Genomic DNA, 22,226 nt, shown 5'->3' with positions numbered 1-22,226 from the left:
TCCAAGCTCGAATTATTCTCGAGTCATTCTAGTGCATTGTTCAACGCGCCCATGTTTGTGAACACCAGACTTGTCGCAATCGCATTTGAACCTGCAACACGTACGAGCCAGCAATTACAACGCGCGCGCATATGGCATACCTTTACAACTGATGTCCTAAGATTGGCGCGATTTGGTCGTGTTGTGGTTTGAGATGGCTGAACCTACCCTAGTCGCAGAGTCTGCGACTACAGAACCCGTTCAGTCGATCGAAACCGACTTAAAGCAAGAAGATGCTGCAGAGGAAAAGTCCGATGAAGATGCTGAAGCGGAAGAAGATGAGGTGGGGGGAGATAGTCAAGGTGTCTCGAGCGAACAATACAAAGCACTCAGAAATATCGCCGAAATCTTGACCAATTATAAGATCAAGGTTAAGGGCGACGAGTAGGTGTGCTAGCTCCATATGCAACGACCCAGCTAACATGTATCCAGGGAACATTACCCATCTGTCCTCTTTAGACGCATTCCCAACCGACGCAATCTACCAGACTACCACGAGATCATCAAGGAGCCTGCCGCACTCAGTACACTTAAGGGCAAAATACAGAGGAAGCAGTACACAGGGATCCCAGAGTTCGTTCGAGATTTTGCTTTGATAGTGCACAATGCACAAGTCTACAATCTTCCAAATTCGGGCCCCGTGCGCGACGTCCTTGTACTACAAGATGTCTTCAAAGAAGAATTGAACAAGCTGGTTAGCGAAGGACTAGCCAAGGAAGAAGAGACAGTATTTCCAGACCTGGGAGAGATTCCGTATGCGACGCCGGAACCAGATCCTGTCTCAGAGGATGACGAAGATAACGAAGATGACGGTGAAGAAGACGACGAGGACGATGATGATTCCGACGATGACCGAAGGAGAAGAAGAGGTCGCCGAGGCACCAGGCCCAGTATATCTGGTCGAAAGAGTCGTGGCGAAGATGACGATAAATTGGACGACGGTGATGTTCGCAAGCGAAGAGGTCGCCCTCCCAAAGTCGACACTCCGATGGAAGCGAGGATCAAGGCCGTTTTGAAAGGTATTCGCAAGCTGAAAGACGATGCTGGAAACCCCAAGGTACGGAATTTCGAACGACTGCCCGATAAAGCAGAGTACCCAGCTTATTTCATGGCCATCACGGATCCCATCGCCCTGGACTCGATCAAGAAGAAATCCAAGCGTAAGAAGTATCAGTCATTGGAACAATTCATGAAAGACATTGACCTGCTCTACAACAACGCGAAGAGATTCAATGAGGAAGGAAGCGAGATCTACAATGATGCCGTGGAGTTACAGGCCGAGGCACACAAACTTCTGGAAATTGAGAAGGCCAAGCCAGACAGCGTCTACCTCCTGGAGGACGGAAGACGACCGTTGCCCTCTGGCATATTATACAAGAATGAGCTCTGGAAAGTGGGGGATTGGATACATATTTCAAATCCCAACGATATCACCAAACCCATCATTGCACAGATTTATCGTACATGGGAAGATTCCGATGGGCAAAAGTGGATAAATGCCTGCTGGTATTATCGGCCAGAGCAAACAGTCCATCAATACGAAAAGCACTTCTTTCCCAACGAAGTGGTCAAGACCGGTCAGTATCGAGATCACAAAATCGAAGAAGTCGTCGACCGGTGCTTTGTCATGTTTGTGACACGGTATAGCCGTGGTCGACCTCGAGGAGTCGACCCAAGTAAGGAGGTATATGTCTGCGAAGCACGATATAACGAAGAGAGGCACCGCTTCAACAAGATCAAAACATGGGCCAGTTGCCTCCCCGATGAAGTGAGAGACAAGGACTATGAGATGGACTTATTTGACCAGCCTCGGAGAATCAGAAAGCTGCCGAGCCCTTTAAAGCATCTACTGAAGGACGACATGAAGGAGACGGATGAAATTCCTTCACCGCAATGGGGCCACCCTAATGCACCACCGATTGTGGGAGCCATTCACAAGCATCCTCGTGATGAAAATGTAAGGCTATGTGCTTTCACTCTCATGTCACTGCTACTTTTATCCTCCCTTTTAATCCTCTGATCTGTCTTTTTCCTGCACTCACTGACACTTTTCTTTATTGCAGCAATCGCCACCACCAGAACCAACGCCTCCGCCACCACCCACGCCTCCACAGCCCATCCGACAGCCTTCTCTAAATAACATGTCGGCGCAATCCGTCTCTCGACTAAGCATGGATCGAACTCCCAGCATCATTGCAAGCTCGACAAACATGCAGCCTCAAGCATCCCGGCCATCTCTGCCTCCTCAGATGACTCCCTACCAGCCACAATCCATATCACCCGCGCCTCCGACTTATTCCAGGCAACCTTCGTATCCGCAATCTCAAACTCCCCTTCAAGCCGCTCCGACACCAAAGACACCAGCCACCCAACCACTCCCCTATGCGGCGCGCCAACAGCTGCATCCTCAGCCTAACTTGACGGCGTCACATCCTACGAATTATAGTGTTCCCGCTGCGCCACAGCCCTATCAGCGACCACCAACACAAGCAACACCTTACAATCAATACGCTCCACAGATGGCGGAACCACGTGGCTCCGAGGTCTATGTTCTATCCAACATTGCGAACGAGTCCATTCCCAAACACATCCGTGACAATTTCCCCCAGGACAACGAAGGACGAGTGTTGTTTTTCACCAAACCTCCAACTCTATCAGACACCATGGTGCGTGGACGAGACGGCCAGCCTCTTGCACATACGGAAAAGTACCTTGCTGCCAAGGCCGAGAGAGACAAGGTCATCACTGCCAGGAAGCGTGAACAGGAGGAAATGCTAGGATCGACCAAGAGGACGCGGATAGAAACAGCTGTCTAATTGTTTTTCTCTGCACATCAAGGGTATTTCAGCTTCGGCTTTCGGAAATTGTCATCACTTCGGGAGGCATTATGTATGAGTATGGCAACCTTTGGTTTTCTGGCGTCAAGTTTATGTGCCAGTCATTCTTTGAGCTCGGAAGGAGCGCTGGTGTCGATTGAGGGTTTTTCCTACGGGATGGCTTCGTCACTTTTTGCGAAAGCACCTACTCCTGAAACCTTGAGTAGTTAGATACCTGAGAATACATGATAACCACCAAAATTACTCGGTCATGAATAATAGGAGTTCGTGACAGTGGCACCTTTTTCCTTCCTCTAGGAGATCTATGCTTCATACAAAACGGTGGCCTGGTCAATTTAGATCGATTTACCACAGTAGCCTGGTCCGAAAGCTTGCCATTTTCTTTTTTTTTCTGTTATGACGAACCCAACTGTGCGAATAAATCGTCCCTTTTGTTTTTCAACAGCTCCAGTTCCGCCTGGGCGCGGCGGACTTCGGTTCTACTCGCGTCCAGGTCAGGTGGGAGGCTGTGAAACTGGAGGATCTTTTTTCCTAGATGCTCGACACGTTTTCTTTTTTGGGTAACGAGGACTTGTTTCTCCGCCACATCTGCAAGGGTGGGTTCGTTGGTGGTGGTCGAAGACGAAACAGAAGCCTGTCGTTCAAGTGAGGCGATGCGTTCAGTGTACTCTGCACATTTGATCGTGAGTTGTTTCGTCTCTCGTTGATGTTGGACCGTCTCGGCGTGTAGTGTTGTATAATGCCGGTCGTCCTCGTCGTCCTCGTCCTCGTCATCATCATCGTTTGGAAAAGTCATGGTCGATAACGTAGTCGGGGTCTGAGGGGGTGAAGAGATCGAACGACCTCCTCCAGTGCCGGAGGGAACGGTTGTTGACCGGTCTTTTCGGCGGGACCGGGTTCGGGATTTGTTTTTTGTCGACGAGGTCGATTTTTGGAATTGTTCGATTTCTCCTTGAAGGTTTGATATCAGGTCATCTATAGACTCGAGTTGAGTCTCCAACTTGAACAACTGAATGGGAAGGCTGGTGATGTGTGACTGTAAATCTTGTAGGATCGTCTTATTCTGCCGGGAGGACCCTCCTGCCGAGGAGGATGAGGCCGAACAACCGGCGATGACTGCAGCTTCTGATATACTGTCTAATGCGGTACGTGATGGTTTCGATAGAGACGATCGAATCCGGTAAAGGAGATTCCTGGGGTCTTTTGTAGTCGTCGTTGTCGTATTGGTGGAGTCATTCTGAGCGGATAACGTATCCTTGTCTTTGTCTTTTTCGTTCGTCGTCGTCGTCGTCGTCGTCGTGAAGAGCTCTTCGATTTGTGCCTCGTACACCAAATCTCTCAATCTTTCGGCCGCGATGTTTTCTCCCATCAGGCTTTGCAGAGCTTGAAGGGTGAATGAGTTACGCTCAAACGCCGGGATGGGTGACGGATGGTACAACTTTGAGAGCCATTCCAGAACCAAAGACCAAGAGTGTGACTCCAAAGCTTCCGCCCGAGCCTTGGATGGAGAAGCCTGCATCGCAAAAGATTCTTCTGCCAGATTGAAACGCATTTTGAACAAACCCCCCCGGTCGTTGTTTTTGTCGGGCTTGACAAACAATCGAAAACTGATAAGTCGACACTCTGGTCGAAATGCTCCCAAAAGAAAGGGTAGGTCCCAAAACACTGACGTTGGAAGTGAGGTGGAATCTAGAGAAACAGACTTGACCACCGGAGTCCTCAACCGGCTCCCGTCTTCTCTGATGTTGTTTTCTATGTTGATTTTGTGGTTTGATATTGAAGACGCGTGCACGTTGAGCGATCGAATAAATATTTCTCCAAATTCGTTGTATAATCCAACTCTACCTCTGCTACCGAGTACGAATAGGGGCCTGAAAGTCTACGACAACCGTAGCTGTTGTCACTTGATTATTTTGTTGTTATTTTACGTTTTATTCAACTTATTATACAGTGGGTATGAGTCGTGTCCGACTACATAGGACAATCTCGGGAGGTTTGATGATTATGCCTTGATCTGTTCACCCAAGAGCCAACGCCCATGACTTTTCACCTTTTTGAGTCGAGTGGTGAACGCTGGAGATCCATAGCCCGGATGAATAGACGCCAAATGTATAATACTGGCGTTGTCGGTATCGTACGCTTGCGCTGAGTTCGGTGTGAATGTTGTCTGCTCAGACACAGAAGCAGACGATAATAAAGAGCCCAAGCTAGGAGTATTTGATTCGGGGGCTTTTGCTCTGAAACATTTCAGTAAGCTCGTGAGCGCGACCCTTATGCAGAGGCTTGTCAGATGAGGCAGAAGATGGACCGCGATCTGTTTGGCCAAGCCATTTGTCAGAGCCTCGACAGACGTGCCCGCGACAAGTTACTCGTCTGCAACCACGTACAAGGATGCATTTGCTGACAATTTTCAAGTCGAACAAGATTACCGTACGGAGCAATTTGTAGCAGCTTCCGAAAATCACGCCCGTCTGCCGAACGGAAGTATGAGAGGTGTAGATTTGTAATCTTTTATACCTTCAACCCCCAAGCTCGAGCGAGATTGACACTGTTGCCGGCCCAGAACCCGACGTATTGTGTCAAGCCTCCTGCAGTGCTCCCGATGTATTGTGTATCTTCTAACCTGCGCGTCAAAAATTCTTCGGTCGCGGCAAAATTCTTCGACGTGTCCGTGGCCATGAATACCTCCGAGCTGGCGTAGACTGCGGCCAAGGTGGCTCGCTTTGTATACCAGGAAAAGTCCACGGCCGTGTCACCGGCAAGGTACCAAATCTCGTCGGAGAGGGCTGTGAGTTCTTGCAGGGAGGCCGGGATGTTTCCGAGGAGAGACATATGTGCGAGTGCCTGTAAGAGAAGAAGTTGGGTACATCAGTGCCTGTTCGTTCAACAAACGTGCATTCCTTACTTACTCCTTGCCATTGATGTATTATGTCCTCGTTCGCTCTCAACCGTGCCATGACCAATGATCGCACCTTGGCCCCGAGGCCCAAGTGCGTCCCTTCCGGAAATTGTACATTGTTCTTCAACGCGAGTCTCTGCGTGACCAGGTGGTAATTGATCAGGTCGAAAACACCCCGGGGAAACAACTGTACGGTCACATCGAGGTAGCCGGCGTCTCTGGCGCCCAACACCAACGCATCCTCCGAGAATCCGGACTTGGGTACCCTTGCAATGGCGGCGGCGAGAATTGTATCCTGCGCTTCCTCGAACGGAGGAGGGTCGGGATGGTGTATGGAGAAGTAGGATCGTCGAAACCGTGACGACGCCGCCCACCGAGGCCGGCATGCTTTAAAGGGCATGGTCGACAGGCACGCGGCCACGGTTGCGGTGGCCTGCCGAGGTCTCGATGACATGGCTTGGGGGACGGGGAGGGGGGTCGACGATGATGTTGTAGTTGACGTTCAGATAGCTTGCCAAAGTGGCTAAGCGACGAAAATGATGTGCATTAATGGACAGGCTAGGTGATCTACAAACGGTCCGCTGGTCCGGGCAAGCTACTGTACAGGTTGCGCGTAAGGTGGCCTTCGACGTCTCGTTCTCCGTCGGTCGAGACTAAAACAGCATGTGGCTTGCTTGCGACATTATTGTCTGAGCGAGAAGCAGAGAGAAGTTGGTTTTTTCCCCCTCCTACTCTCTTCTCAGCCTTATCGGCTTCGGGAGCCGGCCACCTCGAGTCCGACCCTCCGGCTGTTTTACGAATTATCACGAACACGGTAGATGAATATACAGGCCTGGCGATGGCCTCTCTCACCAGTTGTAGTACAAAACAGGGATTCGAATGATCATTCATATGTGCGCTTGTTTGGGTCAACCGTGCTTTCAAAAGACGGTGCCGAACTCCCCGTGCGGACAAGGATCATGCTACACATGCAGCACCTTGTCTTGACTACTACGCGTGCTAAAGTCTTTACGGAGTGGTGGTCTGCCCCGAATGCTCCATATCGTTGCAGCAGTTCGGCAGTCAAAGTGCCGGAGGGAAATACAGTGCATGCAGGGTGGCTGAACTTCGTACTCCATAGACTATGTAAAACTGCGCCTGATAAGCTTCGAGCTCTATTTACCTACTGTACGGAGTAGAAGGTCTCAATGATGGTCGAGAGCGTGACAAAAAGTTTTCATCCAAAATAGCCGACACTCGTAGTCGTGTGTGCTGAAACCACAGCTCGGAAAGCACCAAGTCTGTGACGAAAGAAGTGATATCAACTCAAGTGGAGGTCAGTTGTTCCGCTTCCATGTGCTTTGCTTCTCTCGGTCATTGCTTCACCCCTCATCTATGGCCACTTGTGGCTTGCTTGGACTTGACCTGAGCAACCGAACTTGGGAGGTCAGTCAGGTAGGCCTCGATGCATTTAGTTTTGCGACGTGCAGGAAGACGTTTACTAGCCCGCCACTTAGGGTACCCGCTCTGGGTTATGCTTGCACACGATTTCGTGTACTGTAGCTCGAGATCGTACCTCTCGTGTCTGTGTCGGCGCGGCTGCATGGTAGGCTCAAATATCTGTAGTTAGTTTCAAGGAGGTACCACTTCTCATGGCCGGGGATGCCGATCATTGCAGACGGTGCCTCGGGACCAACACCAATATAGGCGGCCGTCTTTTTAGCCTACTAGCCAATGTGCTGACCCCCTGGTCTTTTGGACGTCAATTCCCCTCCAGAACACTGTCTTGCGTTGCACACGATTGCGACGGCAGATCGCCTTGCATTAGAGTAGAACCGGCTTGGGACTCCCCGCATGATAGAAGTCTGTGAAAGAGTACTCCGTACGAGTCATGGTGTTTGCAATCCGACATACTAGATTCATGACTGGAGGAGAGGGACCGCATCTAGAGAGGTACTCGATTTAGGCGTGGCTGGAACAAAGACCTTTGAAGTAATGGACCTTGGTCGACCTTGACTGGCAGCTTGCGCTAGTGCGAGACATGCACGACTAAGTTTGTTGATTGAGGACCTTGAGCACGCTTCCATGTGATGAAGTACAGTACATGTACAAGCTCAACTCGGGCATGGCAGATTGTTTGCCGACTCGGAGCCGTACTCAAATGGACAACAAGCCTGAGCAATTTGAGCTTCCGTATATGATCTGTATAGTACTCCGTACTCTCCTCACTTCGCTGTTGAACCAATCTTGCGTAATGTGACGGACATGGAAGAGGCACGATGGATGCTCCGGTGGCTTGCACATTGTGTGGGTGGGCAGCTCGGATGACGGGTACGAGTATGGAGCACGAGTAGCAAGATACAAGGAGTGCGGGCGTCGTACTTCGTAAGTAGGGGGGGGGCAGAATAAAGTGTGAATCGAGAGCGAGGATAACGAGTAGAATTGCATACCAACAAGTGACTCGGTACTCCGTAGTTCCTTAGGAAGATACTCCTCCTAATCCTGAGAACTCCGCAGTGAAAATGCAGGAGCAGCGGGAGAATCACTCAATAATAATCAATCAAGCTCATCACTCTCTCTCTGGCTGGCGAGGCACAGTCACTAGCGCCAAGGCCTCCACCCACTCACAGATCAAGAACGTCTCTTCCACTTCCCAACCGCGCCGTCACACTGTTCCTGCACCTCCTCTCGCTCAATCCCTCTCCTGCACGCGCCGTGTCCGCAAATAGCTGCAGGCCTTTGAAACCCTTGTCGCCTACTACGGTATCTTTGCCCGATTGCTTCCCTTTTCCACGTTGAGCGAACGGCCAATGCTTGCCGTCCAGGCTCTGACACGCACGAGTCCATGTTGCTGACTCCATCACGGACAGAAACCTCCCAACACCCTTCCCAGCACCTTCCTAACCTCGAACAATCTCCATTGGGTACTGCTGCCGAAGCATACCCCCTGTTCGTACGGTTCTGACGCAAGACCACTAGTCTTGTTCGGTCACTATCACTGGTTGGTCAGACATGCCCCGGTCATCACAAGAGAAGACACAGTCACAGAGCCTGCGCGAAGCCTAGATGGGACGAGCCCACCATGCGCTGCCTTTTCCAGAGTCCGGCGACGGAGGCACTCGCTGGAATCGAGTGCTGGAAGGATGATAACTCGTGCGGAATAGAAGAAGCTGAAAATGCTGACTGAGGTGTGGGCATACAGGGTTTCCCATTGCAGCATCATACTGCAGGAATAGGCCACTCCTCCTCCCACCATATCAACACGCCGGTGTCCAATAGCAACGCCTTTGCACAGCAGCGAGTTTCAAGCCTGCGAAAACGCATCTCCACCGGGCTTCTCGCTCTAGCTTGTTCTCACGCCGCCCCGCCTTTGTACTGCTGTGCTCGCACGCCCATCGAAAATTTCACCCGGACCTTACAGTCGAGTTGCAGTGGGAAAGACGTACGTCGAGCGACTCACTCTCTTGTGGATGCGTAGCTGAGGCTCTGCCAGGTTCGAAAGAAATCCTGCCACTCTATCCTTTTGGTGGCCTTGCAATTTGCTCCACCTGCCCCCGAGACAAATCGAGCTGCTCACGTTCAAAGAACTGTCCTGACAGCCCTTGTACAACTCGGGAAACCTTGTTAGCTGGCCTCTAACCCCCTCCCCTCCTGCATTCTCGTGCATGCGATCCTGATCTCGTAGAGCTCAACAGTTGAAACCGGCCGCAGCGCAACTTCTCGGCAGTCATTCATCATGGGTGCGTTTTCATTCATCAGTCTATTCAGCCCCAGTTTCGCCATTCCGTCCCCGTATTGGCCTGTCCCTCAATACCTTGTCTTGCCCTAAATTCTGCTCTGATCACTTCCACTGCACGAAAATCGTCCTTGCCCACCTCACTCTTCCTTCATTTGTTTATTTCGTTTGATCATTTTTTGGTTGAGATTGTGATTTGGCTGACTCTTTGGACGTACAGTAAGTGACACAATCTCTTGTTTCGAACACAGATCGAAACCGCCGATGATTCGAACCGGGATTGAGGTGATGTCCAAATTCACCTCAAACCCATTGTCATTTGGCCTGGAGACTCCACTTCTGCCTTATGTCCTTCACCAGCAACGCAGCAAACAGACTGGCGAAATTCACCATCTTCCTCACCTGCACAACAATCACACGAACCTTCGTTTCCACGTGCAACGGTGTCTCGGATTCACTTGCGCGTCTCTTGAATCCAACCTCACTCTTCGTGCATTATGATAACCTTGAGTCGACATTATTCTGACAATTACACACAGAGAGACCGATCTCGTTCACCCCGTCGCCGATCGCGCAGCCCTCGACGCAGCCGCCGCTCCTACTCTCCTCGTAGCCGCTCTCGCAGTCGAGGTGACGAATACCGTCGCAGTGAACGCCGATCCCGAAGTCCCATGAGCGGAGCACCTAATCCATCCGGAGGATACGCAGGGTCTGGCTACGGCGGCAGAGGCGGAGGCTCATATCGATCAAGCGAAGACCGTGCTGCTGCAAAAGAACAAATGATGCAATCGGTGCGCGAATCATCTCAGCAAGACCGTCGGGTCTATGTTGGCAATTTGGCTTACGACGTCAAATGGCATCATCTGAAAGATTTCATGAGACAGGGTTAGTTCATCACCAGAGTCGATGTTTGTGAAGTGTTGCTGAATGGGGAAATAGCTGGAGAAGTTCTCTTTGCCGATGTCTTACTACTTCCAAATGGAATGTCGAAGGTGGGCGCCATTGTGTGATGCGGCTGGTTCTACTGGTCTTTCTTTCTTGGTTTTATTTTGTTGGACGCTGGATTGACGGGTTGGACCTGGTCCTCGGGTTTTTTTGTAGGGATGCGGGTATGCTGATCCTCTCAACCGGCCATGTTGCTCTTACTGACTTTCGCAGGATTGTGGAATACGCAACTAGGGATCAAGCCCAACAAGCTATTCAAACACTTAGCAATCAGAGTCTGATGGGACGCCTCGTCTATGTCCGTGAAGTATGACATTCTCAGCTCTGTTGACGCTTATTCTTCTCTAACTGCTGTTTTTCCTATCAGGACCGCGAAACTGAGCCACGATTCATCGGCCCACCAGGAGGCCGTGGCGGCGGTGGCATGGGCGGCCCACCACGAGGTGGTTTCGGTGGTGGAGGATATGGAGGTGACCCCTACGGCGGCGGCGGCGGTGGCCGTCAACTCTACATCTCCAATGTTTGTTTCTCAATCTAAATACCCTTTGTCGTGGGAGGTCATAGTTAACATCGCACTCTAGCTCCCCTTCAATGTCGGCTGGCAGGACTTGAAAGACTTGTTCCGTGGCGCTGGTAAGCCCCATCTCTACTGACATAAGGTCGACCTGTCTTACATTGTGTAGCGCAGGAAGGCGGCGTCATCCGAGCCGATGTCCACATGGACGCCACTGGCCGACCCAAAGGTACCGGTATTGTTGCATTTGAGTCCGCTAACGACGCTCGCAACGCAATCAATCAATTCAATGGCTACGACTGGAATGGCCGCGCTCTCGAAGTCCGTGAGGATCGCTATGCAACCAGTGGACCAGGTATGGGCTTCGGTGGTCGCGGTGGTTACGGTGGCGGCTACGGCATGCGAGGCGGTTATGGCGGTGGCCGTGGTGGTTTTGGGGGTCGTGGAGGATACGGAGGTGGCGGCTATGGCCGTGGAGGGTATGGCGGAGGTGGTGGTTATGGCGGCGGCGGCGGCGGCGGTGGATATGGTGGCGGCGGACCAGTTGCAGCTCCTCAAGAGCCCGTCGCACCCAATCCTTTCACCGACTATGCCACCTATGGAGGGGAGCGAAGTGAGATCATCTTTGTCCGGAACGTAAGTACTATGGTCACGTCGATTTCGTACGCTACCTCTGTGCTGACGACTGTTTGCAGCTCCCGTGGTCCACCAGCAACGACGACTTGGTCGAACTCTTCACGACTATTGGTAAGGTCGAGCGCGCCGAGATCCAGTACGAACCCAATGGACGCTCGAAAGGAACCGGTGTGGTTCAGTTCGACAGCCCAGAAAATGCCGAAACTGCCATCTGTAAGTCTTATCGCCTGTTGTCAATGAGGAAGCTGCTAACCATTGACACAGCGAAATTCTCTGGTTACATGTACGGCGGCCGCCCCCTCGGCTTGACCTTTGTCAAGTACACCAATGCGAATGGCAACGACATGGAGGGACAAGAAGCTACTGGAGGAATGACACAAGACCAAATGATGTGAAACGGCTCTTGACGAGTCCCACACACATGGACACATCTTCTTCTTACTACGGACTTCTTCTACAATGGCGTCTAACAACACACTTCTAACTTGTATTTGAGGAAATGACCTGGATGTTGACCTCATCAAAACCTCGATTGGGAGGATCGAATCTACTGGGTTTTTGTTTCCTTGATGCACCCAAAAAAGTAGTGGTTTTCAGAATGGTTTTATTTGGGAGGGACTGGGACCAAAAAAATGGATGACAAGGAATGGTGAAAGCGGTTATGCAGCAAATAGGACTTGACGTGGGACTTGCTCCATCCTCGCTCGTGTTGGGTCATGTTGGCAGTGGTGCGAAATTTTGTCGTCGCCTGCTGAGGACTTGAGCTTGAGCGGGTGTCAGCGCCGTCGCTGCCACTATCAAGGCAAACCAATCCGATGAGTTGTTATCCACGGCGCAAATGGTACCGAGTAAAGGTCGTGACGATGTGAGGTGTGAGAAGGGAGCAAGATGCTCTGATAGGTGTGTACAGCACGCTCAGAGGTCACCGGGTTTTGGGTGAAGTTTGGCCTGGTATGGAGATGGTGGTTGCCATTGACCATCGACGACACCTGCATCTACCAAGGGAGTGAGTGAGTAGAGCTGCTGCATCATCTCCTCGACTTGGCAATTTGGTGATTTGGTTATACTCGGTAACAACTTACAAGTAGGGACATCCTGGTCTCCCTCCATCCCTCTGTACAGTAGTTTGAGTGGTGGGAAAGGGTGATTGATCACCCCCCCCCCCTCCATCCGAAGCCTCCTTGACGAGTGTCCTTCCTCTTCGCCTAATATTGCTTCGCTTGCTGGCCTCGCCTTTTTTTAATTCACGTTGTCCCCTTTTTTTCCCATCCGTAACGCCAAAATGCAAGGTACGGAGCGTTGGGTGCGCGTTTCCCTGGCCCCCATGTGCCGATTCGGATTCATGCAACATTTTGCTTTGCTTTTTCTTTCCGGTTTTTTTTGTAGACCAGGGTCTGTGGGCAGGTACTCAAAGGGGCGGTGAAGGCTCTAACAGTGACATGTTCTTGAACCGATCAAAAATTCCCGTTTCACGGATATGCAAGTTGCAGCATGGGTGATGCTTGTAGACTTCCCTGGTACGGCACGGATACGGGAAAGTAACCATCTCAGCTTGGTAAACTACGAAACCGGTGTGGTGTGAACAAAGAACAGAAGTGATCAACCTCTCTGGTAGGCGATTTACTATTCATCCTAAGAGATGGTACTCCAGGGTTCTTTCAAATCAGGACCCGTCACCTGAAAGACTTTGTGACAAAATCAATACTTTAACAGAAGAGGCTCCGATTCATGAGCTCTAGAGTGGTTCTTCTTTTCTTCTTTTTTTCTTTTTTTGAAAAAGCAAAGTATAAACAGAAACAAAAGAACAGTAAATACAGGCCCCGACCTTCTTCCCTGTTTTTTTTCTTTTGCTTTTCCAAGGTGTCTGGATCAGGGACACGTACGGAGTAAGAAGACAACCTTGTTGCAAGCCACTCGTATAGAGGACTCATCATCATCGACAACATCTTTAAAAAGGTAATGGGCTGGTGCTAGGAGGGCATGGATGCCCACTTGTGTTGAGAATTCGGTGACGCATCAACAGTGTGCGCCTCCCACCTGCACAGAGCCTGACACACATGGCGCGAGAGGGCTCACCCAGGGTTCAATTAGGCTGAGAGCACATGCCTCCACCGTGTTGGACGCGCACCAAGGATAACTCCCTTGCATCCTGGCGGGTCGACACCACCTCATGCCGATAATGCAAGGTAGTGACCACTTTGCCTAGCACCTGCTTCGCTGCCCTCTCGAGGTGATGGCCCCCCGGTCACCGAACGCCCGATATCGACATACGGAGTACGGATGGTGCTGGGACGAAGCGACAGTGTGGGTCGCAATGTACGTACAGTTTCCTGATAGACACAACGTCTTTAGTCCACCTCAAACTGAACCTGGTCGTTTCTGCCCGAGGAGCCGTGCACGCACACTCTGGGTCCTTTTGTAGGAATTGCCAAAAGTCACTCGGGGGCACCGCCAAAATCACAATAGCGGTAATTTGATTCATTCCGCCAAAAGGAATTTCTGACCAGGGTGGTTATGCACCCACCATTCCACCCATTCACGTCGCCTGCAGATCGTGGGCTTTTGAGTGGTTCGATTCCTGCTTTTGGTGGCACCACTCGTATGAATCATCCAACGAATAAAAGTCAGAATGTGTAGTCGGTAGGAGTCTGGAGAAAATGGTGTCTTCGAGCAAATCTATAGATCCGACCTTTCCTGTCCCTAGTCGTACTTCGAGGGAGCAAAGTTCGCCTACTGTTGAAGATGTGGTCTCTATCGTCTTGCAGGGGGAACTCTGGGGCAAACTTGGCCGACTCTACCTGTGCTCAGCAGGGACAATTGGGTTCTCGAGCAGGTATGATTAGGCATAGGTTTGTGTTTCAACTCTGTTCCGACATTCGTAGAAGGATTGTTGAGAAGTGAGAACATTGAGTGTGGCTGACGCCAGGTCTCATTCACTGCAACTAAACTGCAGCCTGACTGAAATGGGGCGATACCATGCAGAGATGACCTCCGTGATAGTGTGCGCCGATTCTCAGCCTTGCAAGGGGCTGACCATGGGCCTCACCGCTCGCTCCCCTTTGCTACTTCGGAACTTACCGTTTAAGGCAACGATGACTAGTATGGGCACCGATAGATGGACAGCTGAACAGCTGGTCAGCTTATGGACACAAGTCCTAGGTTAGTTTCTGCAAAGGGTTTGTCTAGATAAAGCCAGCCTTGTCAGATAACAAAAGTGTAGATGATGACCCGGTGAAACCTGAAGCCAAGATCGCACCCCGTCCTTGGTGTCCGAAGCACAATACCAAGCTTCCATTGAAAAAAATGATGGTCGATAGGCTGACAGATGTATCCTCGAAGAAGAAAGTCATAGAGGCGGCGAAGTCCCGTGCGCCGGACAAAAGCTAACTCTTCTCCAGGTACCATTGGATATAACAGAGACATTCAATGCATCAAGGTCACTATTCGCATGGTGCATCAAACTCCGGAACACACCCTCTTGTGTTCAAATAACTAACAAGATTTTGATCACATTGAGCTGTTTGATGGGCTTGTTGAGAAATGTCGATCAAACCCGGATCGAGGGAAAGTCCCTTCCTAGTTGGTGATGCTAGAATACTTCAAGAGTAGACCGCAAGCAAGACACAATTTTCAGGCTTACCGATCCCGACAGAGGTATGCAGTTGCGGAGTATATCGCGACAAGCCCAAGCAACGATCTTCGATGATGGTAAGAGAATGCCTCACTCGGTAAGGCCTGATATAGAAAGGATCCCTTCCCCCGCGTTCCTTTTTCTCCTTGTTGCGGGGTCGGTTGCCAGCGGAGCAGGATGCGAGTTGTGCTTACGGGGCGGCGATGGAGAATCGCCGATGTTGGGCTGAAATTCTGCCGGACCAAGTGGCATCTTCTTCTGAGGACTTTGCGAGTGTGATGATTGATCCCCGAACCCGTTTACTAAACCCCAACATGGAACACCGAAATGTCGTTATCAGAAGGGTTCGCCGTAAGCAGCACAGCAGTTGTGATCAATGTCGAAAAGCAAAGCGAGCTTGCGATGCTGCCCATACCGTTGGGACTGTCCTCATGGACGGTCGGAAACAGCAATCCTCGTACGCAAAGTCTGTGAACCGCGAAGAGAGACAACAAGGTTCCGCCGCCAAGTGTAGCAATTGCCAAAAAAGTGGTCGGGATTGCACATTCTCATGGCTCCAGGATATACCATCATACAAAGCAGCCGATGGAGTCAAGAAAAAGCAGCAGCAGCAGCAGCAGCAGCAGCATCGCAGCACTGCCCATTTGTCGAGAGATCAAGTCATGTTCCAGACTGATACTCCTCAATTAGCAAATCCTTCAGACACCCGGAGGAGTCAAGCCGGGTCGAAGTTTGACCAACAGACACAGAGTTGGGACTTCAACCCGATCGCGAACGAGGCCTTGGGAGATTCTGGCTGGCATGGAGACCGTACGGGACAACAAGACCCAACCTGGCGTAATCAAGAATTGGGCTCTTGTGGGTCAGGATCTGATTGGCATATCGACAACACAGGCATCGAGAATCTCATGAGCGGAGGGACCTCGACAGATGATGGCCTCGAATTTTCCGATCTCGGTTGGACACAGGACACCTCAAGCTTTGGGGATATCAGCTTTCCAATGCCACAGGGCGATGGATTACTCTTCCCTTCAACAGAGCCATTTACAGCTCCAGCATGTAGTACTTTTGAAACCCATGTTTCGCCATCTATACTGTCTGGAGAAAGTTTGGTTTCTGGTACAAACCGGTGGTTGCTAGCGCAGAACTGGTTGCATGTGTACCATGACAGTTTCGAAAACGCTTTGTCTTGCTGGCTAACAGAGAGAAATTGTCCTTATACCCTTTCACAAAAACCTGATAGCCAACTCCATACAGGGAACAACTACTCTGCCATATGGGGCCCGCAGTGGTCGAACAGAATATATGCTCGAGTTTGCAGCCTGGATCGCTTTTTAAACAGCATTCCAGGGAAGGGGTTGAGCAAGACCGACAGTTCACTGGCGGGTAAGGCATTGCATGCAGCCGTCATGGCTTTCGGAGTGCAGTGGGCGCAAGCTGGACCGAGGGGTGATATGAGAAACTATAGCTCATCAACAGGATCAATGTCGAATGTACACGAAGACATGCATTTGCCAGCTGCTGACGAATTTGGAAGGTCTGTTCAAGAAACGTTGTGGTACCAGGCACGTCAAGCACTGCAGAACGCAGCGGGCGTCCAGTCGTACCGTGTCGCTTTCGCGAATATCATCTTCTCCTTGACCCAAAAGCCACTCAAGCTTGAAGACTGGATACAAAATTCGAATTGGAGGTCGCGCCTCAATGGAAGCGAGGCCGATATCGACCGCGACCTTTTCAGCGAGTACGGGCCACTTTCAGGCAAAGAAGACATCGAGTCTAGATGGCAAGTACTCCAAGACATCATCAATGCCGATGGCCCGCCAATATACCTCGAGGCTGCCCTGAGGCAACTGATAGCTTCTCGCTGGACATGGGAACGGCGCCAGCGGCGACAGTCCTTACAAGGCAGAAGTTCGCGCAATTCGAGGTCGTTCAATCTTGTACAGACCACTGATTCGACTCCTATTCCAACGGAAGAACATCGTGAAACCTTCAAGCTCTTGTCTTGGCTCGCAATAATGTTCGACACCATTTCCTCTGCGATGTTGCAACGCCCTCTCGTGGTCTCGGATGAAGACAGTAAAATTGAATCCTCCGACCCCTGGGATGCCTGCGATTCCGGAAACGCACAGAAATCGCAAGGTACAAAGCAGAACTCAGCAAAGACCTTTGATTTGGATGGCTGGACTCCCGATTCACTCTCAGAAACACGGCGCGAAAGCATGTCAAGCGATCTGTGGGGAACGTTATTTCTTGAAAAGTCAAGATCTCGATATTTCCAATGTGGTGATCAGGGTCAATTTTATTTCAGTCTTGGGGAGGCATCAACCATTTTGTGTGATGCAGCACCCGTCAAAGTTCTGCTGTTCCGCAAAGTCGGTCGCATCCAAAAACTAATGTCAAGACGAGCAACTAGTGAAGATCTAGAACTCGCAGTCGACGAAGCACTGGGCGTGTATGCTTTCTGGAACGACACGTACGGGAAATTCATTTCGTATTGCATCGCCAACCACCACGACCTTCCACCTCGCATCCAGTCCTGGTATATTGTTCTCGCAGGGCATTGGCACCTGGGTGCAATGTTACTCGCTGATGCGGTGGAAGAAATGGACCAGGCAGGTCTGAGCCAAACATTTCAGCGGAACATAAGAAGGACATCGGACTTTTCGAACAGTATGAGGAGGAGTAACGCAATCACTGTATCCGAGTTATGTCGATGCTCTCTTCATGGGCCTTCTCTATCGTTTCCAAAGGCACGAGAATTCTCGTACCCTGTCAACCAGGTTGCTTTGTTGTCAGAACCTTGGACAGTGGTATTGATTCAATCCTTCAGCAGAGCCGGCTACATTTTCATCCGTTATTTGATGTCTTGGGATCAGTGGACCGATAAGCTTTGGTCCAACGAAGATGATGAACGGTATCAGCTGAGGACGAGATGCAGCTATTGTATTGAGGGACTGCTCAACCTGGCAAACAAATCAGATATGGCGTTCCTGGCGGCGAAATTTTTGAAAGACTGTTTGCGAAACGCGTGAGAACTGGCCCTTGCCGCGATCTGGGTGTTACAAAACATTGGTGGCGGCTAGAGCGAATATAGCAAGCACGACAAACAATCTTAGGACAAAATGGTAATAAAACAGGACATGGCGTAATGATCAAAAAAATCATATCAATAGCCAGCGCGATGAAGCTCCATACGTCAAGCATGCCGCATGTCATTCGATATATACGTCTAGCGAATTTATGGTCCGCAGTAATATGTACGGTGGTGCAAAAGATCCATGAAGCAATCTTGGCATATCTTTGACCTTTCCCCGTACTGCGTCTGTCAGGTTATCGATAGAGACCAACCCTGTGTAACCATGAGACATGTCAACCCTGCCCTATACCACCTACATCTGACCTGCATGGTTGCAGAAGTAAAGTGAGTGTGAGTGCGGACAAGTATGACCTCATGAGGATGAATGATCTATACCCGCAAACTGGTAACGTGGTGCGCCTCAATCGCATTTTGCTGCTCGCTATCATCATGAAACAAACCTGTGTGCGTGCTCGCAAGTCCACCAATGCAATCAAGAGGTAAGGATGCCTTTTTCCCCAATACTTGCATCGCGTGCTGCGGGCAGGGATGATGTCGTCGCCGTATATCTGGCGGTTCCGCAACTGAAGCGGAGAAATGAGAGGAGAGAGAGGGGGAAGACGACAACCTTGTTTTTTGCATGACTATCCAGCTGCGGGCTGCTAGGGATGGGCTATTCTTCTTCCATCTGTACCGCCGATACTGAAGTTCTGTTGATGGCCTGCCTAGGTGCGGAAGACCTCTCGCTGCAAATCCCAGCGCCCGTCGGATCCGTGTTCTAGAGCTGGTCTGTTCCGCATACCGAGGAGAAAGTCTGGGGTAATGCACTCCATGCTCAGAAGTCGATGCGATAATGGGAATGGTACAAAATGACCTGGAATTCTGCATCGCCGTTGATGGCAATTTCTGCAGAGTTTGACTTCACCTCCCTTTGACGAGCAAAAGTTGACCTTCAATATGCCTCCCATCAAGACAGAACTGCGAGAATATGGACGCAGAAGGGCCAAGACAGGCCCGTATGCTGATAATTTGGAGGTTGACGCACTTGTTGTGGGTGGAGGTTTTGGCGGAGTATTCTGCTTCTACGAATTGAGGAAGGCTGGCTTCAATACCGTCATCTACGAAGCCGGCAACGACCTAGGAGGGACGTGGCGCTGGAATTGCTACGTATGACTCCACTGATCGCATCTGGATCTATCAAGACTAACGTCAATATAGCCTGGAGCAATGGTGGATTCCGAGGTTTGTCCCACCCCACTGCATGCCCATGTACTGGTGACTGATGTCAAGGGGCAAGATCCCTGAGTACCAATTGTCAATCCCAGAGACATACAAAGACTGGACCTGGCCATCCAACTACCCAACTTATGAAGATCTTAGAGCATACTTTGACCACTGTGACAAGGTCTTGGACATCAAAAGCCATACTGCCTTTGACAGTGTTGTCGTAGATGCACAATTCCAGACCGGCGAAGGCCGTTGGCACGTCAAGACTGCTGATGGACGCACTGCCAAGGCAAAGTACATGGTCGTTGCTGCTGGCTTCGCAGCAAAACGCTACATCCCCGATGAGTTCATTGGAATTGACAAGTTCCAAGGCATCTGCCATCATTCCTCGTTCTGGCCTGACCTTAACATTGACGTCTCGAACAAGAAATGCTGCGTCATTGGTACTGGAGCATCGGGAGTTCAGATCGTTCAGAAATGGGGTCCCAACGTCGGGCATCTGAAGGTTTTCCAACGAACTCCCAACCTAGCCGTGCCGATGAGGAAGAGAGCCCTTACTGCGCAGGAGCAAAACGAACAAAAGCCTATGTACCCGGAGCTTTTCAGCCTTCGTGAGAAATGTTTCGGCGGATTTTTGTATACTTTTTCGGAGAAAGGCACTTTCGAAGATACACCAGCCGAGAGAGAGGCCTTCTACCGCAAGCTCTGGACCGATGGTGGCTTCCGATTCTGGCTGGGAAACTACAAAGACTACCTGTTCGACCCAAAAGCCAATCGTGAGGCGTACAACTTCTGGGCCAAGAATGTTCGCTATCGAGTTGGTGATCCTAGGATTCGAGACCTCGTCGCACCGTTGGAGCCACCCCACCCCTTTGGTGTCAAGCGTCCTTGCCTCGAACTCAATTATTATGAACAGTTCAATCGCGAAAACGTTGAACTAGTCGACATCAAGAACAACCCCATCTCTCAATTCACCGAGAAAGGTATCAAACTCAAAGACGGTACCGAGCATGAGTTCGACGTCATCTGCATCGCCACCGGATTTGATATCGTGACTGGTAAGTGGACACCATCGCAACGAGTTGTTCAGTTTTTAGCTGACTGCATTCACTAGGTGGAATGACGGCCATGGGTCTCCGCAACATCAACGGCGACTTACTCCAGGATGAGTGGAAGAAAGCTGCTTACACCTATCTGGGTACAACTATCAGCGGTTATCCTAATATGTTCCATCTTTACGGTCCTCAGTAAGATACCCTACGATGCCTTGTTGACTCAGCGGGCACATTGGCTTGATCCGACAAAAAGGTTACTAACAGACTACAGAGGTCCGACTCTTTTGAGTAACGGCCCAACCACGGTCGAGGTCCAAGGTCGGTGGATTGTAGATGCAATCAAGCAGGTCGAACGCCAGGGTCTCAAGTACATCAATCCCAAAGCCGACGCGCAGGCCGAGTACAAGAAGAAAATCAACGCGTTGTCGGACATCAGCCTGTTCCCGACTACCAAGTCGACCTACATGGGTGGAAGTAAGCCAGACAAAGCTTTTGAACAGACCAACTGGGCTGGTGGCATCCCTGCATATCACGCCGAAATCCGAGCTACGCTTCCAGATTTTGTTGGCTTCGAGAAAGTCAAGAAATGAGTCGACGGTTGCATGATTGTAGCAGAAAGACAAACCGGCAGAAGTAGTATGTCATAGTTAAAATTCCTTTTATTATATTCTCCAAGAATGTCCTTATTGTGACCCCCAGAATATCGTTAGATTCGTGTCCCCGGCAAAGCCCAGATTTCGGAAGTCGCATCAGTCTACGATCTAGCCGTCTCGGTTGGCTTTAGGTCAACGACGACCGTGGAGCAATATTGCTTCACTTCTTTGAACATGCATACAGAAACGACCTTGCCGTCGATTTCTTTATACTCGAAGTGGTCACCGGTGTTCAGTTCCGAGATCAGATTGGCTTGAAAGGGAGCCGGGGGGTTCATCCACACCTTGTGAACCGAGTCCGCAAAGCATTCGATCTGAACAGCCTTGAACCCTTCCTCGGCTGCATATCTCATGAGGAACTCGGCGAGGTTTCTCATAAGACCTCTCCGCGATGCATCATGGCGAGTTGCGGTGGCATTGCGAGACAGGACCTGTTTAGGTTGTGTCGGGATCCAGCTACCATGGCGGGGATCCCTCTCTTCGAGAACGTGGTAGATAAAGCCCACGAGAGGAAGGCAGCCAATCAAGGGCCCCATCTGTGCCTCGTCGAGGGCATTCACGCGGTCGTATGCCAGTGCGACGCTGACAAGGGGGAAGTCCATCCCGTCGATCAATTGCTCATCGGCGAGCGCAGGTCCCGTAAAGTCCCAATGAAGCTTGCCTTCCGGTGCAGAATCCTTGCGCTTGAACTCGTAGTCGAGATCAAAGACGCCGAAGCTGTGGCCCGACTCAATCTGGTGGCGGATCAGGTAGTCACCAGTTTCCCAGCATCGTCCCAGTCGACCGAAAATGTCGTCCGGGTAGACATTCGGCCATATAGGGGAGTGGTACAGCATGGAGTGAAAGACAATCGCACAAGCCCACGGGATGTGCTTTTCTGTCAGCCTTCGAACCTCATAGCGCGCGGGAAGATTTGTAGGGTTTGATGGCGTTGCCGCCGATTCTTTGGTCATGATGGGTTTGGTTGCAGTACCAGAGAGAGAGCAGGTCAGACGT

General features: G+C 50.7%; 6 protein-coding genes across 7 annotated transcripts; 4 read left to right on the top strand and 2 right to left on the bottom strand.

Moving 5' to 3' along the window:
- The first annotated feature begins 91 nt into the window (after nt 1-91).
- PV06_04288 (uncharacterized protein) lies at nt 92-3,100 on the top strand. The gene is made up of 3 exons (XM_016405163.1): nt 92-423; nt 472-1,996; nt 2,103-3,100. The coding sequence occupies exons 1-3, from the start codon at nt 194-196 to the stop codon at nt 2,853-2,855; spliced, it is 2,508 nt and encodes an 835-aa protein (XP_016263369.1). The 5' UTR covers nt 92-193; the 3' UTR covers nt 2,856-3,100.
- On the bottom strand, nt 3,101-4,631 carry PV06_04287 (uncharacterized protein). Its single transcript, XM_016405162.1, has one exon. The coding sequence runs from the start codon at nt 4,426-4,428 to the stop codon at nt 3,271-3,273; it is 1,158 nt and encodes a 385-aa protein (XP_016263368.1). The 5' UTR covers nt 4,429-4,631; the 3' UTR covers nt 3,101-3,270.
- Nucleotides 4,632-4,644: 13 nt separating this feature from the next.
- Nucleotides 4,645-6,615, bottom strand: PV06_04286 (rpsU-divergently transcribed protein). Its single transcript, XM_016405161.1, has 2 exons — nt 5,786-6,615; nt 4,645-5,720 (listed from the first exon to the last, which is right to left on the bottom strand). Exons 1-2 carry the CDS (start codon nt 6,227-6,229, stop codon nt 5,388-5,390), a joined length of 777 nt encoding a protein of 258 aa, XP_016263367.1. The 5' UTR covers nt 6,230-6,615; the 3' UTR covers nt 4,645-5,387.
- Nucleotides 6,616-9,500: 2,885 nt separating this feature from the next.
- Nucleotides 9,501-12,811, top strand: PV06_04285. 2 transcript variants are annotated; one of them, XM_016405160.1, is made up of 10 exons: nt 9,501-9,709; nt 10,030-10,375; nt 10,430-10,482; nt 10,592-10,599; nt 10,649-10,742; nt 10,803-10,955; nt 11,017-11,068; nt 11,119-11,585; nt 11,645-11,798; nt 11,850-12,811. In XM_016405160.1, the coding sequence occupies exons 2-10, from the start codon at nt 10,162-10,164 to the stop codon at nt 11,978-11,980; spliced, it is 1,326 nt and encodes a 441-aa protein (XP_016263366.1). In that variant the 5' UTR covers nt 9,501-9,709; nt 10,030-10,161; the 3' UTR covers nt 11,981-12,811. The 2 variants fall into 2 exon arrangements, with proteins under 2 accessions (XP_016263366.1, XP_016263365.1); XM_016405159.1 differs by having other exon boundaries at nt 9,501-10,375.
- Nucleotides 12,812-14,611: 1,800 nt separating this feature from the next.
- On the top strand, nt 14,612-18,364 carry PV06_04284 (uncharacterized protein). The gene is made up of 2 exons (XM_016405158.1): nt 14,612-14,744; nt 14,806-18,364. Exon 2 carries the CDS (start codon nt 15,420-15,422, stop codon nt 18,249-18,251), a length of 2,832 nt encoding a protein of 943 aa, XP_016263364.1. The 5' UTR covers nt 14,612-14,744; nt 14,806-15,419; the 3' UTR covers nt 18,252-18,364.
- Nucleotides 18,365-19,252: 888 nt separating this feature from the next.
- PV06_04283 (uncharacterized protein) lies at nt 19,253-21,167 on the top strand (the record flags this gene model as incomplete). Its single annotated transcript, XM_016405157.1, has 5 exons — nt 19,253-19,462; nt 19,514-19,537; nt 19,593-20,580; nt 20,637-20,769; nt 20,849-21,167. 5 exons carry the CDS (start codon nt 19,253-19,255, stop codon nt 21,165-21,167), a joined length of 1,674 nt encoding a protein of 557 aa, XP_016263363.1.
- Between the last annotated feature and the right edge of the window lie 1,059 nt (nt 21,168-22,226).

Source organism: Exophiala oligosperma (assembly GCF_000835515.1).
Source record: "Exophiala oligosperma strain CBS 72588 unplaced genomic scaffold supercont1.4, whole genome shotgun sequence".
Taxonomy (NCBI): domain Eukaryota; kingdom Fungi; phylum Ascomycota; class Eurotiomycetes; order Chaetothyriales; family Herpotrichiellaceae; genus Exophiala; species Exophiala oligosperma.
Note: the sequence above shows the minus strand (reverse complement) of the source record. Positions and strands in the feature narration are given on the sequence as shown.

What these genes read in the sequence shown, in the direction of transcription:
- PV06_04284 (XM_016405158.1), top strand. Translation starts at nt 15,420, where the DNA reads ATGGAGAATCGCCGATGTTGGGCTGAAATTCTGCCGGACCAAGTGGCA.
- PV06_04286 (XM_016405161.1), bottom strand. Translation starts at nt 6,229, where the DNA reads ATGTCATCGAGACCTCGGCAGGCCACCGCAACCGTGGCCGCGTGCCTG. An exon ending in TAATACATCAATGGCAAGGA is followed by an intron (nt 5,721 to 5,785) that starts GTAAGTAAGGAA and finishes CTTCTCTTACAG; the next exon opens with GCACTCGCACATATGTCTCT.
- PV06_04288 (XM_016405163.1), top strand. Translation starts at nt 194, where the DNA reads ATGGCTGAACCTACCCTAGTCGCAGAGTCTGCGACTACAGAACCCGTT. An exon ending in ATCAAGGTTAAGGGCGACGA is followed by an intron (nt 424 to 471) that starts GTAGGTGTGCTA and finishes ACATGTATCCAG; the next exon opens with GGAACATTACCCATCTGTCC. An exon ending in AGCATCCTCGTGATGAAAAT is followed by an intron (nt 1,997 to 2,102) that starts GTAAGGCTATGT and finishes TCTTTATTGCAG; the next exon opens with CAATCGCCACCACCAGAACC.
- PV06_04285 (XM_016405159.1), top strand. Translation starts at nt 9,988, where the DNA reads ATGATAACCTTGAGTCGACATTATTCTGACAATTACACACAGAGAGAC. An exon ending in GAAAGATTTCATGAGACAGG is followed by an intron (nt 10,376 to 10,429) that starts GTTAGTTCATCA and finishes ATGGGGAAATAG; the next exon opens with CTGGAGAAGTTCTCTTTGCC. An exon ending in GCCTCGTCTATGTCCGTGAA is followed by an intron (nt 10,743 to 10,802) that starts GTATGACATTCT and finishes TTTTCCTATCAG; the next exon opens with GACCGCGAAACTGAGCCACG.
- PV06_04287 (XM_016405162.1), bottom strand. Translation starts at nt 4,428, where the DNA reads ATGCGTTTCAATCTGGCAGAAGAATCTTTTGCGATGCAGGCTTCTCCA.